Here is a 14,319-nt window from a genome sequence, read left to right on the forward strand (position 1 = left end):
GCGTTGTAGTATCAGTTTTTCTTCTCCCCTGTGGTTGAAGCAGGATATGCATTGAAAGTGAAGTATCAGGCTTATTTGGTTTGGGGGTAGTAACCGCGTAACAAGCCAGCTACTCCCCGCTTTGTGAGTGCGAATCCTTTTTCTTCTCCCCTGCCGTTGAAGCAGGAGAGCTATGCTGGATATGCGTGAAGTATCAGTTTTTCTTCTCCCCTGCCGTTGAAGCAGAGAGCTATGCTGGATATGCGTGAAGTATCAGTTTTTCTTCTCCCCTGCGTTGAAGGCAGAGAGCTATGCGTGAAGTATCAGTTTTCTTTCTCCCCTACCGTTGAAGCAGAGAGCTATGCTGGATATGCATTGAAAGTGAAGTATCAGGCTTATTTGGTTTGGGGTAGTAGCCGCCGTAACAAGCCAGCTACTCCCCACTTTGGGAGTGCGAATCCTTTTTCCACATTTCCTCTTGCTGTTGTAGCTTAGAGTGATGTTGAAGTCACAGTAACCATGTGTATGTTTATTGAAAAAGGGTATTATCTCCAGGCAGTAGCCGTCATTCTGGCGAGCCACCCACTCTTTATTGACGGCCTCTTGATTTTATGGATCCACAGTGTTTATCCCACGCCCCTTTGAAGTCCTTCACAGTTCTGGTCTTCACCACTTCCTTCGGAAGGGCATTCCAGGCATCCACCACCCTCTCCGTGAAGAAATACTTCCTGACATTGGTTCTGAATCTTCCTCCCTGGAGCTTCAAATTGTGACCCCTGGTTCTGCTGATTTTTTTCCTATGGAAAAGGTTTGTCGTTGTCATTAGATCATTAAAACCTTTCAAGTATCTGAAAGTCTGTATCATATCACCTCTGCTCCTCCTTTCCTCCAGGGTGTACATATTTAGATTCTTCAATCTCTCCTCATAAGTCATTTGATGAAGACCTTCCACCTTTTTGGTCACCCTTCTCTGGACCGCCTCCATCTTGTCTCTGTCTCTTTGGAGATACGGTCTCCAGAACTGAACACAATACTCCAGGTGAGGTCTCACCAAGGACCTGTACAAGGGGATAATCACTTCCCTTTTCTTACTCGATATTCCTCTCTCTATGCAGCCCAGCATTCTTCTGGCTTTAGCTATCGCCTTGTCACATTGTTTCGCCGACTTCAGATCATTAGACACCATCACCCCAAGGTCTCTCTCCGGCTCCGTGCACATCAGCCTTTCTCCCCCCATCGAATACAGTTCATTCGGATTTCCACTCCCCATATGCATGACTTTGCACTTCTTGGCATTGAATGTCAGCTGCCATGTCTTCGACCACTCTTCCATCTTCCTTAAATCCCGTCTCATTCTCTCCACTCCTTCCGGCGTGTCCACTCTGTTGCAGATCTTAGTGTCATCCACAAAAAGACATACCTTACCTTCTATCCCTTCCGCAATGTCGCTCACAAAGATATTGAAAAGGACCGGTCCCAACACCGATCCCCTGCGGTACACACCGCTTAAAACCGCTCTCTCTTCAGAGAGAGTTCCATTTACCATCACACATTGTCTTCTGTCCGTCAACCAGTTTGCAATCCAGGCCACCACCTCGGCACTCACTCCTAAGCTTCTCATTTTATTCACCAGTTTCCTGTGCGGGACAGTGTCAAAAGCTTTGCTGAAATCCAAGTAGATGACATCGAGTGCTCTTCCTCGATCCAATTCCTTGGTTACCCAGTCAAAAAAGTCAATCAGATTTGTCTGACAGGATCTTCCAATGGTGAATCCATGCTGCCTCTGGTCCAGCAATTCTCCCGACTGTAGATAGTTCACTATTCTCTCTTTCAACAGTGACTCCATTACTTTTCCCACCACTGAAGTGAGGCTAACCGGTCTGTAGTTACCAGCCTCTTCTCTGTTCCCACTCTTGTGAAGCGGGACCACCACCGCTCTCCTCCAATCATTCGGCACCACTCCCGTTTCTAGGGATCTATTGAATAGGTCACACAGCGGACCTGCCAGCACATCTCTGAGCTCCCTCAGTATTCTGGGATGAACTTCATCAGGCCCCATGGCTTTGTCCACTTTCAGTTTCACCAGCTCTTCCCATACATTTTCTACTGTAAATGGAGTTACATCTACTCCATTCCCCTCCAGTTTCTTGTTAACTAGTGTCGGTCCTTCTCCAGGGTCCTCTTTAGTGAACACAGAACTGAAGTATTCATTTAATATTTCTGCCATTTCTTCGTCTCTCTCCACGCATTGATCCTTTCCACCTTTCAATTTCACTATACCATTTTGAACTTTTCTCTTTTCACTGATATATCTGAAAAATGTTTTGTTACCACTCTTTACCTCTTTGGCAATCCTCTCTTCCGCTTGACTTTTTGCCATCTTGATTAATTTCTTCGTCTCCCTCAGTTCTACCAGATATTCTTCTTTGTGTTCCTCCTTTTGGGATCTTTTATATTCTTGAATGCTGTTCTTTTAGCCTTTATTTTGTCAGCCACCTCCTTTGAGAACCAGATAGGTTTCATTTTTCTTTTGCTTTTCTTTACTTTTCTAACATATAGATTAGTTGCCTTGGTGATTGCTCCTTTTAGATTGGTCCACTGTTGATCCACATCTCTCTCGTTTTCCCAGCCTTTTAGTTCTTCCTCCAGGTACTTCCCCATTTCATCAAAGTCTGTGTTTTTGAACATCAAAACTTGGGTTTTTGTGCTTCTTTTCCGTGTCCTTTTTGTGATATTAAACCATACCGTTTGATGATCACTGGTGCTGAGGTGGGCACCCACCTGGACGTCTGAGACATTATCTCCATTAGTGAGCACTAAGTCGAGTATAGCTCCTTCTCTCGTGGGTTCCATTACCATTTGTTTGAATAAAGCTACTTGCAGGGCATCTACTATTTCTCTACTATTTTTAGATTCTGCAGATGGGATTCTCCAGTCTACATCTGGCATATTAAAGTCTCCAATGATCACCACTTCTCCTTTCTTTGCTATCCTGTGGATGTCTTCAATCAGATCTCTGTCCAGCTCTTCCTTTTGGTTTGGAGGCCTGTAAACCACTCCAATAAAAATGGATGCCCCATCTTTTTTTAAGTCTGCCCATAGTGCTTCTTCTTTGCCCCATCTTCCTTGCAGCTCAGATGCTTGGATATTGTTTCTGACATATAGAGCCACTCCTCCCCCTTTCCTATCCTCTCTGTCCTTCCTTAACAAGTTATAGCCTGGTATTGCCGTATCCCAGTCATGATATTCCGTAACCATGTTTCCGTGACAGCAACAATGTCCAAGTCCGCCTCCACCATTAGGGCTTGCAGCTCTGGGATTTTATTACCCAAACTACGAGCATTTGTGCTCATAGCTTTCCAGCTTTCTTTGCTCAGGTTACTGCTGTTCCTGGACTCCTTTTGTGACCTATTTAGTTGAGGTTTGTTATCCACTTTTCTCTTTGCATTTGTGCAAGGGAAGATATTAATGCCTCTGATGACAGAATCATCCATCACTGTGAGCTTTTTCCTTTGGTTTCTGATTTGGAATTTCTGTATGCATTGGGTTTTTTCTCTCTTTTCCGATAACATTTCAATCTTTTTCTCAAGGACTTCTTCAGAATTTAATACAGAGAAGGCATTTTGTACTTGTTGCACTTGATACAGTGTGTGTCTACGGAACACAGGTCTTATTCTACCAGAGCCCACTGAAATACTTTTAAAGTTCCTTAATGGCCTGTGTGAGTGGTGGGATAGAGTTGTGGGTTGCACAGCTTTCAATAATGGGTGTCTGTGGGTTACAGGTCTTATCCTACCTGAGCCCACGGTAAATCTCTTTTTTCTTGAGTTTTGGTTATTCAGTGGTAAGTGGAAATTATTTCCTGAATAATGTACCGTGGCTGAGACTCTCTTTATTGAAGCTAATTCAGCTTTAAACTCCGAACTGAACAGATTGCTAACTCCTATCTGATTGCTCCTCCCATCAGATAGTGGGTTCATTACAGATTGCTAACTCCAGCACAATGTTCATTACAATATAGAGCTTCTAACGCTCATCCCCCTTTAAAACTTGCTTCTGGGGCATCCCATTCTAGGTCAATCAACTCCTGGATGGCTTCAAGTACTAGAAAGAAGCAAGAGGCTTTTTGTTGGGAAATCAGAATGGGATTCTTCTTTGGTTCCATCAAAGAGTCCACCCCAGGAACTCGCAGCATCTTCAGGGTCTGGGAAAACAGGGCTGGCAATTCGTCTCTATGGAAAAACTGTAACATGCTCCAATATGGTTCTAAGCCAGGGAGAATTTCCCCATCTTCCAAGGAATCTGTATTCTCCTCTTCATTCATGCCATCCGAATCCTTGCTAGGGATAGCCTTGCTGAGGTGGGGCATGCCTCAAGGTCTGCCGATAGGACTGGGAGAGGGAGGGTTTACCGGCTGAGGGTCCATCCGAACAGTGACAAGTGAGGTAGCAGACTGCGGCTGAACGAAGGATTGAAGGCCCTGGAAAAATTCCACCCAAGAGAAGGCAGCCAGGTCCATGCCTAGCCCAGGAGGTACTGGTGTAGGTGACGCTGAATTTCCTTCTCCCATGGATGACCCAGTCCCCGGGGTACTCAGATCCAGGGTACTTCCAGTTAAGACTGTGGCTAACCCATCCTCTAAATAGGAGGAGCCGGGCTTAGCAAAGTCCAGGGAGGCCAACTCTCTCTGGGCTTCCTCACAGTGCTGACATAAGTTGGAATCCAGGTCAGACTGTAAAGGCCTAATATGACAAGCAATGCAGATTTACTTAGGGAATAGCCACTGCTATTAATTGCATCAGTAGCATGGGATTTTCTTAGTGTTTGGGTAATTGCCAGGTTCTTGTGGCCTGGTTTTGGCCTCTGTTGGAAACAGGATGCTGGGCTTGATGGACCCTTAGTCTGACCCAGCATGGCAATTTCTTATGTTCTTAAAGGCACTTATGTTTCTTGGCTGCTGGAAACATTGATGGTGGTAACTGTGCGTTCTGTCGGCCCGCACTTAAAATTTTATGCGCACAAATTTCAGGCACCTAGGCAGGACGTGGCGAGGCGCAGCCCTTGCGCCCAGCTCTACATGTATTCTGCGCTTAGTAGGTTGTGCGCATATGTACATGCATGACGTTATATGCCCAGTGTGTGGGCAGAGCAGACACATACTGCGTGTACCTAAGCTCTGGTGGGCAATATTTATTTATTTATTTTATTTATTTAACATGTTTTGTATACACGTTTACAGTGCTCATGAAATAATCTTGATTACAAAAATCAATGTAGCAAAACGTCATCAGGAAGGAAGGTTTTGGGGTTTGATTGTTAGTTGAATACATATTACATGTTAACCATCTACTATCACAGCAATGATCATACATGTGGTAATGTTGATACTTATAAAATGAAAACTGTTGTTGCATATAGGCTTGGGGTAGTAAGTGAGGTTAGTTGCACATTGTCTTAGGTGTTCAAATGATGGGAGTCATTTAATTGATTGAGGGACGGAGTCTTTTTCTTGGTGTTGAGTTGCGTGGTTGGTTGGTGGTTTTGTTGATTGAGTGAGTTTGAGTAGGCTCTGGTGAAAAGCCAGGTTTTCATGTCTTTTTTGAAAATTTTGATGCTTGGTTGATTTCTTATTTCCATTGATATTGAATTCCATAGCGTGGGGCTGGCGATGGATATGGCTCTCTCGCGGGTTGTGTTCAGTTTTGTGGTTCTGGCGTGAGGGATTTTGAGGAGGCCTTTGTTCGTTGAGCGTAGGTTCCGTTTTGGAGCATGGAGTACGATGGATTTGCTTAGCCAGTTGTTTTGATGTCCTTGGATTATTTTATGCAGGATTGTAAGTACTTTGTATTCTATACGGTATTTTATTGGGAGCCAGAGTAAAGAAATGAGGGTTGGTGTAATGTGTTCATGTTTTTTTGACCCAGTCAGAATTCTGGCGGCAGTGTTCTGTAGGATCTGTAGAGGGTGGATGGTAGCAAGTGGTAGGCCAAGGAGTAGAGCATTGCAGTAGTCCAAGTTGGAGAAGATGAGTAGTTGCAGGACTGTTCTGAAGTCATCCTGTGCAAGGAAGGGTTTGAGACGTCTGAGCGTTAATAGTTTGTAGGGATGTGAATCGTTTTTTGACGATTTAAAATATCGTCCGATATATTTTAAATCGTCAAAAATCGTTAGGGCCACGATACAATACCAATTCCCCCGATTTATCGTTAAAAAATCGTAAATCGGGGGAAGGGGGAGGGCAGGAAAACCGGCACACTAAAACCCCCTAAAACCCCCCCCCGACCCTTTAAATTAAATCCCCCACCCTCCCGAACCCCCCCCCCCAAATGCTTTAAATTACCTGGGGATCCAGCGGTGGTCCAGAACGGCGGCGGTCCGGAACGGCCCCCTCAATTGAATCCTTTTGTCTTCAGCCGGCGCCATTTTGCAAAATGGCCGCCGCAAAATGGCGGCGGCCATAGACAAAAACGATTCGACGCAGGAGGTCGTTCCGGACCCCCGCTGGACTTTTGGCAAGTCTTGTGGGGGTCAGGAGGCCCCCCCAAGCTGGCCAAAAGTTTCTGGGAGTCCAGCGGGGTTCAGGAAGCGATTTCTTGCCGCGAATCGTTTTCCGTACGGAAAATGGCGCCGGCAGGAGATCGACTGCAGGAGGTCGTTCAGCGGCGGTCCGGAACCCCCGCTGAACGACCTCCTGCAGTCGATCTCCTGCCGGCGCCATTTTCCGTACGGAAAACGATTCGCGGCAAGAAATCGCTTCCTGAACCCCGCTGGACTCCCAGAAACTTTTGGCCAGCTTGGGGGGGCCTCCTGACCCCCACAAGACTTGCCAAAAGTCCAGTGGGGGTCCGGAACGACCTCCTGTGTTGAATCATTTTTGTCTATGGCCGCCGCCATTTTGCGGCGGCCATTTTGCAAAATGGCGCCGGCTGAAGACAAAAGGATTCAATTGAGGGGGCCGTTCCGGACCGCCGCCGTTCTGGACCACCGCTGGATCCCCAGGTAATTTAAAGCATTTGGGGGGGGTTCGGGAGGGTGGGGGATTTAATTTAAAGGGTCGGGGGTGGGTTTTAGGGGGTTGGCTCACGATTTTAACGATTTTTCACGATATTTTTAAAACCCAAACGGCAACAATACGATTCCCTCCCCCTCCCAGCCGAAATCGATCGTTAAGACGATCGAGGACACGATTCACATCTCTAATAGTTTGTGTAATCCTTCCTTAATTTTGTTGGTTATGTGGGTTTTGAATGAAAGTTCTTTGTCTATGGTGATTCCTAGATTTCGCGTATGAGTTACAGGTGTGATTAAGGTATTTGGGTTTTCTGTATTAAGTGGTAAAATGGGGGTGGTGTTTTTTTTGTCAAGGATGATTAACTCAGTTTTTTCTGTTTATTATGAGTTTCAGGTCAGTTAGATGCTGTTTGATTTCTGTGAGATAGATAGTTGTTTTCTTGTATGTATCTTCCAGCATGTTCTGTATAGGGACCAAAATTTTATATCGTCAGCGTATAGAAAATGGGTCAAACCAAGGCGTTCTAGTGCGTGACAGATAGGTAGTAGGTAGATGTTGAAGAGTGTAGCTGAAAGGGCCGATCCTTGCGGCACTCCTGTGTTGAGGTTTGCTTTATTCGAGAGACTTTTGTTGAACATTACTTGGAAATTTCTGTTTGATAGGTAGGAGGAAAACCATTTTAATGTGGTATCTATGACTCCTATTTCAGCTAATCTGTCGAATAAGATTGCATGGTTTACTGTGTCAAAAGCAGCTGATAGATCCAGGAGTATTAATAGGTAGCTTTGTCCTTTGTCAAATCCTCTGAGTACTGTGTCATTAAGTGAGAGAAGTAGGGATTCTGTGCTTAAATTTTTCCTGAATCCAAATTGAGAGGGGTGAAGTATGTTGTTCGTGTCAAGGTATTCAGAGAGTTGTGAGTGGACGATTTTCTCAATGAGTTTCGCAATGAATGGTAAATTTGATATGGGTCGGTAGTTTTGAATGTTCTCAGGGTCTAGGTTGTTCTTTTTTATTAATGGTTTAATGATTGCTGATTTTAGGCATTCCGGATATTTTCCTTGGGTGAGGGAAAGGTTAGCTATGTCTGTTATTGTTTTGGTAATTGTGTTTTCAATAAGTTTAATTGTCTGAATGGGGATACTATCGATGGGATGGTTTGCTGGATTCATTTTTTTAATTATATTTTGGATTTCAAGTGAGGAAGCGGGGTTGAAGTTAGACCAAGTTGATGTTGTTTTCGGTAACTGTTTCAGGGTTTGGTTGTGAGTGATGGAGTTGTTGCTGGAGTTGTTTATTAGCTTATTCATTTTTTCGGTGAAATATTTGGTGAAATCATTGCTTTTGTTTGTACTGGAAGGTGTTCCTGGCTCATTTGTTGGTTTGTTGAGGTTTTGTACGATTGTGAATAGCATTCTGGCGTTATGCTGATATTGATTTATTTTGCTCGAGTAGAAGTCCTTTTTTGCATTATGGATCAGTTTTTTATATATTGCTAGATGGGTTCTGTATGCGTTGAGTAGTGGATCAGTTTTGTTCTTGCGCCAGGATCTCTCTTTTTTCTGAGTTCACGTTTGGCTGATCTTATGGTATCGTTGTACCACCGATTTAGGTGTTTCGGGTTTTTTATTGTTTTTGTGATGGTCGGGTTTATTCTATCTGCTAGTGTTTTGGTAATGTTGTTCCATGAGTTTGTGGCTGTTTCGGAGTTTGTGTAATCAATGTTCGTGATTTCTTCTTGGAGATTTAGTTGCAGTGCTTCTATATCAAAAGGTGGGCGGTATGTGATGGTTCTAATTTTGTTTTCTATTTTGTTGGGTTTCATGCTGAAGATCACCTTTGTATGAGGTAATGGTCTGACCAGGGGATTTTGGTTATTTTTGTTTGTTGCGTATCCCAGGTGTCGGTGTTGATAAACACCAAATTAAAGGTATGTCCTGCTTTATGGGTTGGTTCCTTGACAATTTGTTTTACTCCCATTGTTGCAAGTGTATCCGTTATAATTTTGCATGTGGCTGTGAGGGGACGGGTGTCCATATGCAAGTTGAAATCTCCCAGAATGATGATTGGTTTATTGAGTGTCAAATTGGTAATGAAGAATTCTATTACTCTGGAGCAGTTTCGTTCTAAAGAGCCAGGGGGACAGTATACTAGGCATATTTGTAATTTAGGAGTCAAATAGTGCGATTTCGAAAGGGGGACATTTCTTGGAGATGATTTGTTTCATCTGCAGGTTTTTTTTATGATTAACATGAGGCTTCCGCCTCTTTTTTTTGGTCTGGGGATTGAGAAAGTTTTGTAAGTTGGTTCTTCAATTTGGTGAATTAAAACTTTGTCAGTATTCTTAATCCAGGTTTCTGTGATTGCTATGAAGTCTGGTTTGGTATCAGTGAGTAAGTCTGTGAGAATTGGCATTTTTTTTTACTATGGATTGAGTGTTAAATAGTATGAATGATAGGAGCGTGCATTTGGTGTAGGTTTTCAGATTCTTGTATGTAATGTTTGAGTGATTGTACTCACGTTTTTTCTTCGGTTTTTGGGATTCTTCCTGAGTTGTGTTTGCTAGTTGAGGGATTTATGGATCCATTTTGCTTCGTCTGTTGGATGTGCCGTGGGTGATTGTCATGTTTGTTTGGTGTACGGTGAGTGGTCCAGAGTAGGATCTGTTTATTAGGTGACAGGCTTGGGGGCACATTTATCAAGTATTTAGAATCTTCGTTGCCAGCGTTCAAGAAACAATCTTCAGAGATGATTTTTCCTTAGGATGTCGTAAAAGGGCGCTGCGGAGAGCCCAAGTTTAAAGGGCTCTCCGGTCGCAGCAGGATGACGTCGTCCTTCTTCAGGCCTCCAATTGGCCTGGCATTGGAGCGTGGGGGCTTGGCCGTGCTGGGTCGCTGCTGCCTCTTCTGGGCTTTGGAGGGGGCTCCTACCCCTGAGCTGCCTCTTCTGGGCTTTGGAGGGGGCTCCTGCCCCTGAGCTGGATGCCGGTCGCAGGAGCCAGTGAAAGAGAGGGCACCGCTGCGGAGAGCCCAAGTTTAAAGAGCTCTCCGGTCGTGGCAGGAAGACGCACAAAGATGCGCGCAGAATACAGTGCTGCTGCGGCCTACCACTTGATATGCCGACCAAGCCTAAAGCGAGGCCTAGCCCACTGGGGGGCCTCTCAATTCGCTTGGAAGCCCACTTCCCCTTACCCCAAAGGGATCAGGAACAACGTCAGTACGGCGCACCGAGCAAGGAGACTGGAGGAATTCTTACCGAAAACCCCTCCAAACGTCTCTGAATCGGGAGGTAAATCTTCTTCTCTTTTTTTTTTTTAGTTACCTGGTCTCAGCGCTTACCGGCTGAGTACAGAGACGGTCTCTGGCTGTGGGGGGAGAGCGCTTTAGCCAACACCTCCGCGCTCGGCTTACTGCACCCGCTACCTTTCAGCTGCTTAAGCAGCAAAGTTCACGCTGGGAATTGGCTACCAGACCAAGGCACACCTCTGAGGGATCTCGGAAATCACCTCAGGAATTCTCAGCTGGGGAGAGACATTTAGGTATTACCACAGGAGAGAAGGGTTCAATGTTTTTCTCCACTTTAACTAGAATTTCTCCTTCCAAAAAGTACAGCAATCTCCTTAGGGAGAGGTAAGTCCACCATCTGCTAGAGACGGAGAAGACTAAGTCACTGCAGGGGTGTATCTAGAGTGACGTCAGCTTTGAAACCTGACTGTCTCCATCTGCTGGCAGGGCGGCATAAACCCATTGGTCCTGTCTCCATCTAGCTACACGCTAGGAAATGAGTAACACCATCAATGATCTAAAAAACAGTAACAGTAAGAATATTTTGAAAATTTTAAATATTTAATATTAGAAACAGTTAATTTTTATTACATCAATATTCAAACAGTATCACTTATTAGAAACAGTTAATTTTTATTACATCAATATTCAAACAGTATCACTTATCAATCTTATACAGAAAATTATTTTAAAACTGCAACTTATTGGACCTTACATACCTAACCATTCATACCCTGCAATCACTCCTCGCATACCATAACATACACCAGAACATCTAAGAACTCCAAGCACTCTGCAAGCCCAGCTTGGTCCCCTTTCAGCCACTGCACCCAACGCAAGCATGCCCGCTGCATGAAGCTGGGGCAAATAGCTCGATGCTTGGGCTACATCCTCTGGCAACAAATTCCACAGCTTAATTGTAAGTTGAGTGAAAAAGCGCTTTCTCTGATTTGTTTTAAATCTGCTACCTTATGTTCTAATGCTAGTTTCATGGGGTGTCCCCTCGTCCTAGTTCTATTTGAAAGGGTAAATTATCATCCCCTATTTACCTGTTCCACACCACACATGGATTTTTAAATTGTCTTTTCTCATAGCTGAAGAGCCCTAATCTGTTTAGCCTTTCTCAATCCTCTTTATCATTTTTGTCGGCCTTCTCTTCACCTTTTCCAGTTTGCTTGATCTTTTTTTGACATGGGGTGACCAGAGCTGCACCGAGGAGTTCAGAGGTTTTCTAACTCAAGGACCTTTCTAATGCCAGAAGATGCTCCCTTCTCTTGGTTCGGTGTCTATGGCTCCACAGAGTTACTGGAATCTTACGATCAGCGGAAAGTTGCACCTGTGGGATCTCTTACCAGCTCCTTACTCTGAGAAACAGGCCTCAGATCCCAGCCAGGCCTTCACAATAGGGGGACCCCCAGTTTCTGCCATCCCATGACCCCTAGTAATGTTTCTAGTGGCCGGTCTTTACAGCTCCAGGAGGACAGTAACCCTATAAAGGTTTCTGCTATTACATTCCCCATTACCATTCATGCCAAAACTGTAATGTAACTGCTTTTATGTCATACACAACAATTATATACAAATAACAATCAAAAAATAACCAAAAATGGCCTAAAAGCAAGGAGCCCTTCTAAAAAATTAAAGCTAAATTAATTTATCTGGTAGACTCTTCCATTTCTTGGGTCTGGTAAACGATAGTAATTTCTCACTTTCCATATCATCCTATGAGGCAACATACCAGTTTCTTGACATAATCACATTATAGAGGTGCCAGACATATTCGGGGATCCAAACCTTAATCCCTGGAGTCCTTCTGACTTATTTATTTAACAGCTGTTCTATACCAACACATCATATCGGTTTACATTTTAACAGCAGGTGGAAATTACAAAGAACACAGGAGGGGGAGTGGACAACCGATAAACAAGAGGTAGGAGGCTCGATAACAGCGAGCCTGAAAAGTGGAACTAATAAGGTGTGAAAAGAAAGGGATGGAACATAATTTACAAGTTTTGCATGATTACATATTTTACATGACTTGTACTTGAATGGCCTGATATTAGCTGAAGGCTCCTCATTATTCCCATAGGCAGAGAAACAGCAATGATGACGTAGTGGAGAAGACAGAGGAAGCGGCTCATACTGTAACCAGAACTTCCAAACTTCACAAAGTCTAAAGTGTGTGCAATACAAACTCATTGCTAATCATTCAGTGCCAGTAAAACAATCTGAACAAGCTCTTCATGCTGGTATACCTGTCAGGTTATACTTTACTTCTTTCAGTTTTCTGCAGAGTTTCTGAATTCTCACTGTTTCTTCTAGCATGTCTGGCGTTCCTGGGCCTTGCACTGAAAGCCTTCTCAAACAGGGATGGTAGTGCTCTGTCACGTGTTTCAGGACCCTGGACAGGTCCAAGGTTGAAGAAATTTCTATGCAAATAGCGGGTATGTCCGACTGAAGAACATCCAACATATGGCAAACTGGAATGTCCACGGTGAAATGGAGGTGAGCGTGTAGGTCTGGGAATGTTTCTCTCAGCTTCTTCCAGACATTGTTGGAGATGATTCCGGACCCAGGTATGGGTCTGTCATAGAAAACCTGCAGGAGCTGAAGAGGAGCTCTAAGTTTCTCCAAAAAGGTCTCTACAACCCCATCAGACAAAGAATAGCTCCAAACTGCCAAGTGGGACAACCTCCTGCATGATCTCAGTATAGACAGAAGAGTCTTGGGTTGGATTCTGATTGCTGGCTGCTTGTTAGCGACCAACAATTTTTCCAGGCTGGGATGGTTTCGAGCCAATGACAAGAAAACCGAATCTTCAAACTGCCCTGCGATGTTGGTAAAGTCTAACTCTGTGATTCCTGCATAGGCAATGGGGGCAACATCAAAGAAGACTTCCAGGTTCTTTTGGAGGTCTTCCAGATGCTCACAAAACCCAGTCAGAGTGAGTCTCCGAAGCCTGGAATTCCTTGAATGGGCCAGTTCGTCAATAATGCTGGACAACATCTCATGACATTGCCCATCCTTACAGTCAGCTATGATTTGTGCAAACTCTATGAAGTGACCATAGTGCTTAAGCATCAAGATCCACGTCGTGCTTGCTGTAGGTTTAACGCTGGAAAGAGAAAAATGGGGTAAACGTTATAGACTTCATACAGTGAGTACTGATATAACTAGAAGAACTGAAGATCTGCCTTGAGCAATCTGCAGCATGAAAAAAAGCTTGGAGTAACAAAAGCAGCACATACAAATATAAGATTTGCCATTCTTGGTCAGACCAAAGGTCCATCAAGCCCAGTATCCTGTTTCCAACAGTGGCCAATCCAGGTCACAAGTACCTGGAAGGATCCTAAAAGGTTGATAGATTTCATGCTGCGTATCCCAGAGATAATCAGTGGATTTCCCCAAGTCCACTTTAATAATGGTTTATGGACTTTTCTTCCAGGAAACCTTTTTAAAACCCTTTTTAAAATCCAGCTACACTAACAGCTTTCATCAATAAATTTCAGAGTTTAATTATGCGTTGAGCAAAATATATTTTCTTCTATTTGTCTTAAATTTATCACCTAATAGCTTCATTGAATGTTCCCTAGTCTTTGAACTTTTTGAAAGAGTAAACAACTGATTTGCGTATACCTGTTCCACTCCACTCATTATTTTATAGACCTCGCTCATATCTCCCCTCAGCCGTCTCTTCTCCAAGCTGAACAGCCCTAACCTCTTTAGTCTTTCCTCATAGGGGAGCTGTTCCATCCCCTTTATCATCTTGGCCACACTTCTCTGTGCCTTTTCTAATTCTGCTGTATCTTTCTTGAGATGTAGAGACCAGAACTGCACACAATTCTCAAGATGAGGACGCACCATGGAGTGATTTTGAGACATTATGATATTCTCTGTTTTATTCTCCATTCCTTTCCTAATAATTCCTAGCATTCTATTTGCTTTCTTGGCTGCTGCTGCTGTACACTGAGCAGAGGATTTCAACGTATTATCAACGATGACGCCTGGATCCTTTTTCTGGGTGGTGACTCCCAATGTGTAACC

At 44.0% G+C, this 14,319-nt stretch overlaps 1 protein-coding gene across 3 annotated transcripts in view; it reads right to left on the reverse strand.

Moving 5' to 3' along the window:
* Positions 1 to 10,823: 10,823 nt before the first annotated feature.
* The window catches only part of LOC115085798 (unconventional myosin-XV-like), a 124,806-nt gene continuing 121,310 nt past the window's right edge, over positions 10,824 to 14,319 (reverse strand). For 2 of the 3 annotated variants that reach the window (XM_029592222.1, XM_029592221.1), the window contains exon 17: positions 10,824 to 13,390. In XM_029592222.1, the coding sequence (XP_029448082.1) occupies positions 12,517 to 13,390 (874 nt within the window). In that variant the 3' untranslated portion in view covers positions 10,824 to 12,516. The remainder of the gene's footprint in view (positions 13,391 to 14,319) is intronic. The other variant, XM_029592224.1, reaches the window with a different exon arrangement.

The sequence above is a fragment of the Rhinatrema bivittatum genome, chromosome 2 (genome assembly GCF_901001135.1).
Source record: "Rhinatrema bivittatum chromosome 2, aRhiBiv1.1, whole genome shotgun sequence".
In the NCBI taxonomy this organism is placed as follows: Eukaryota; Metazoa; Chordata; class Amphibia; order Gymnophiona; family Rhinatrematidae; genus Rhinatrema; species Rhinatrema bivittatum.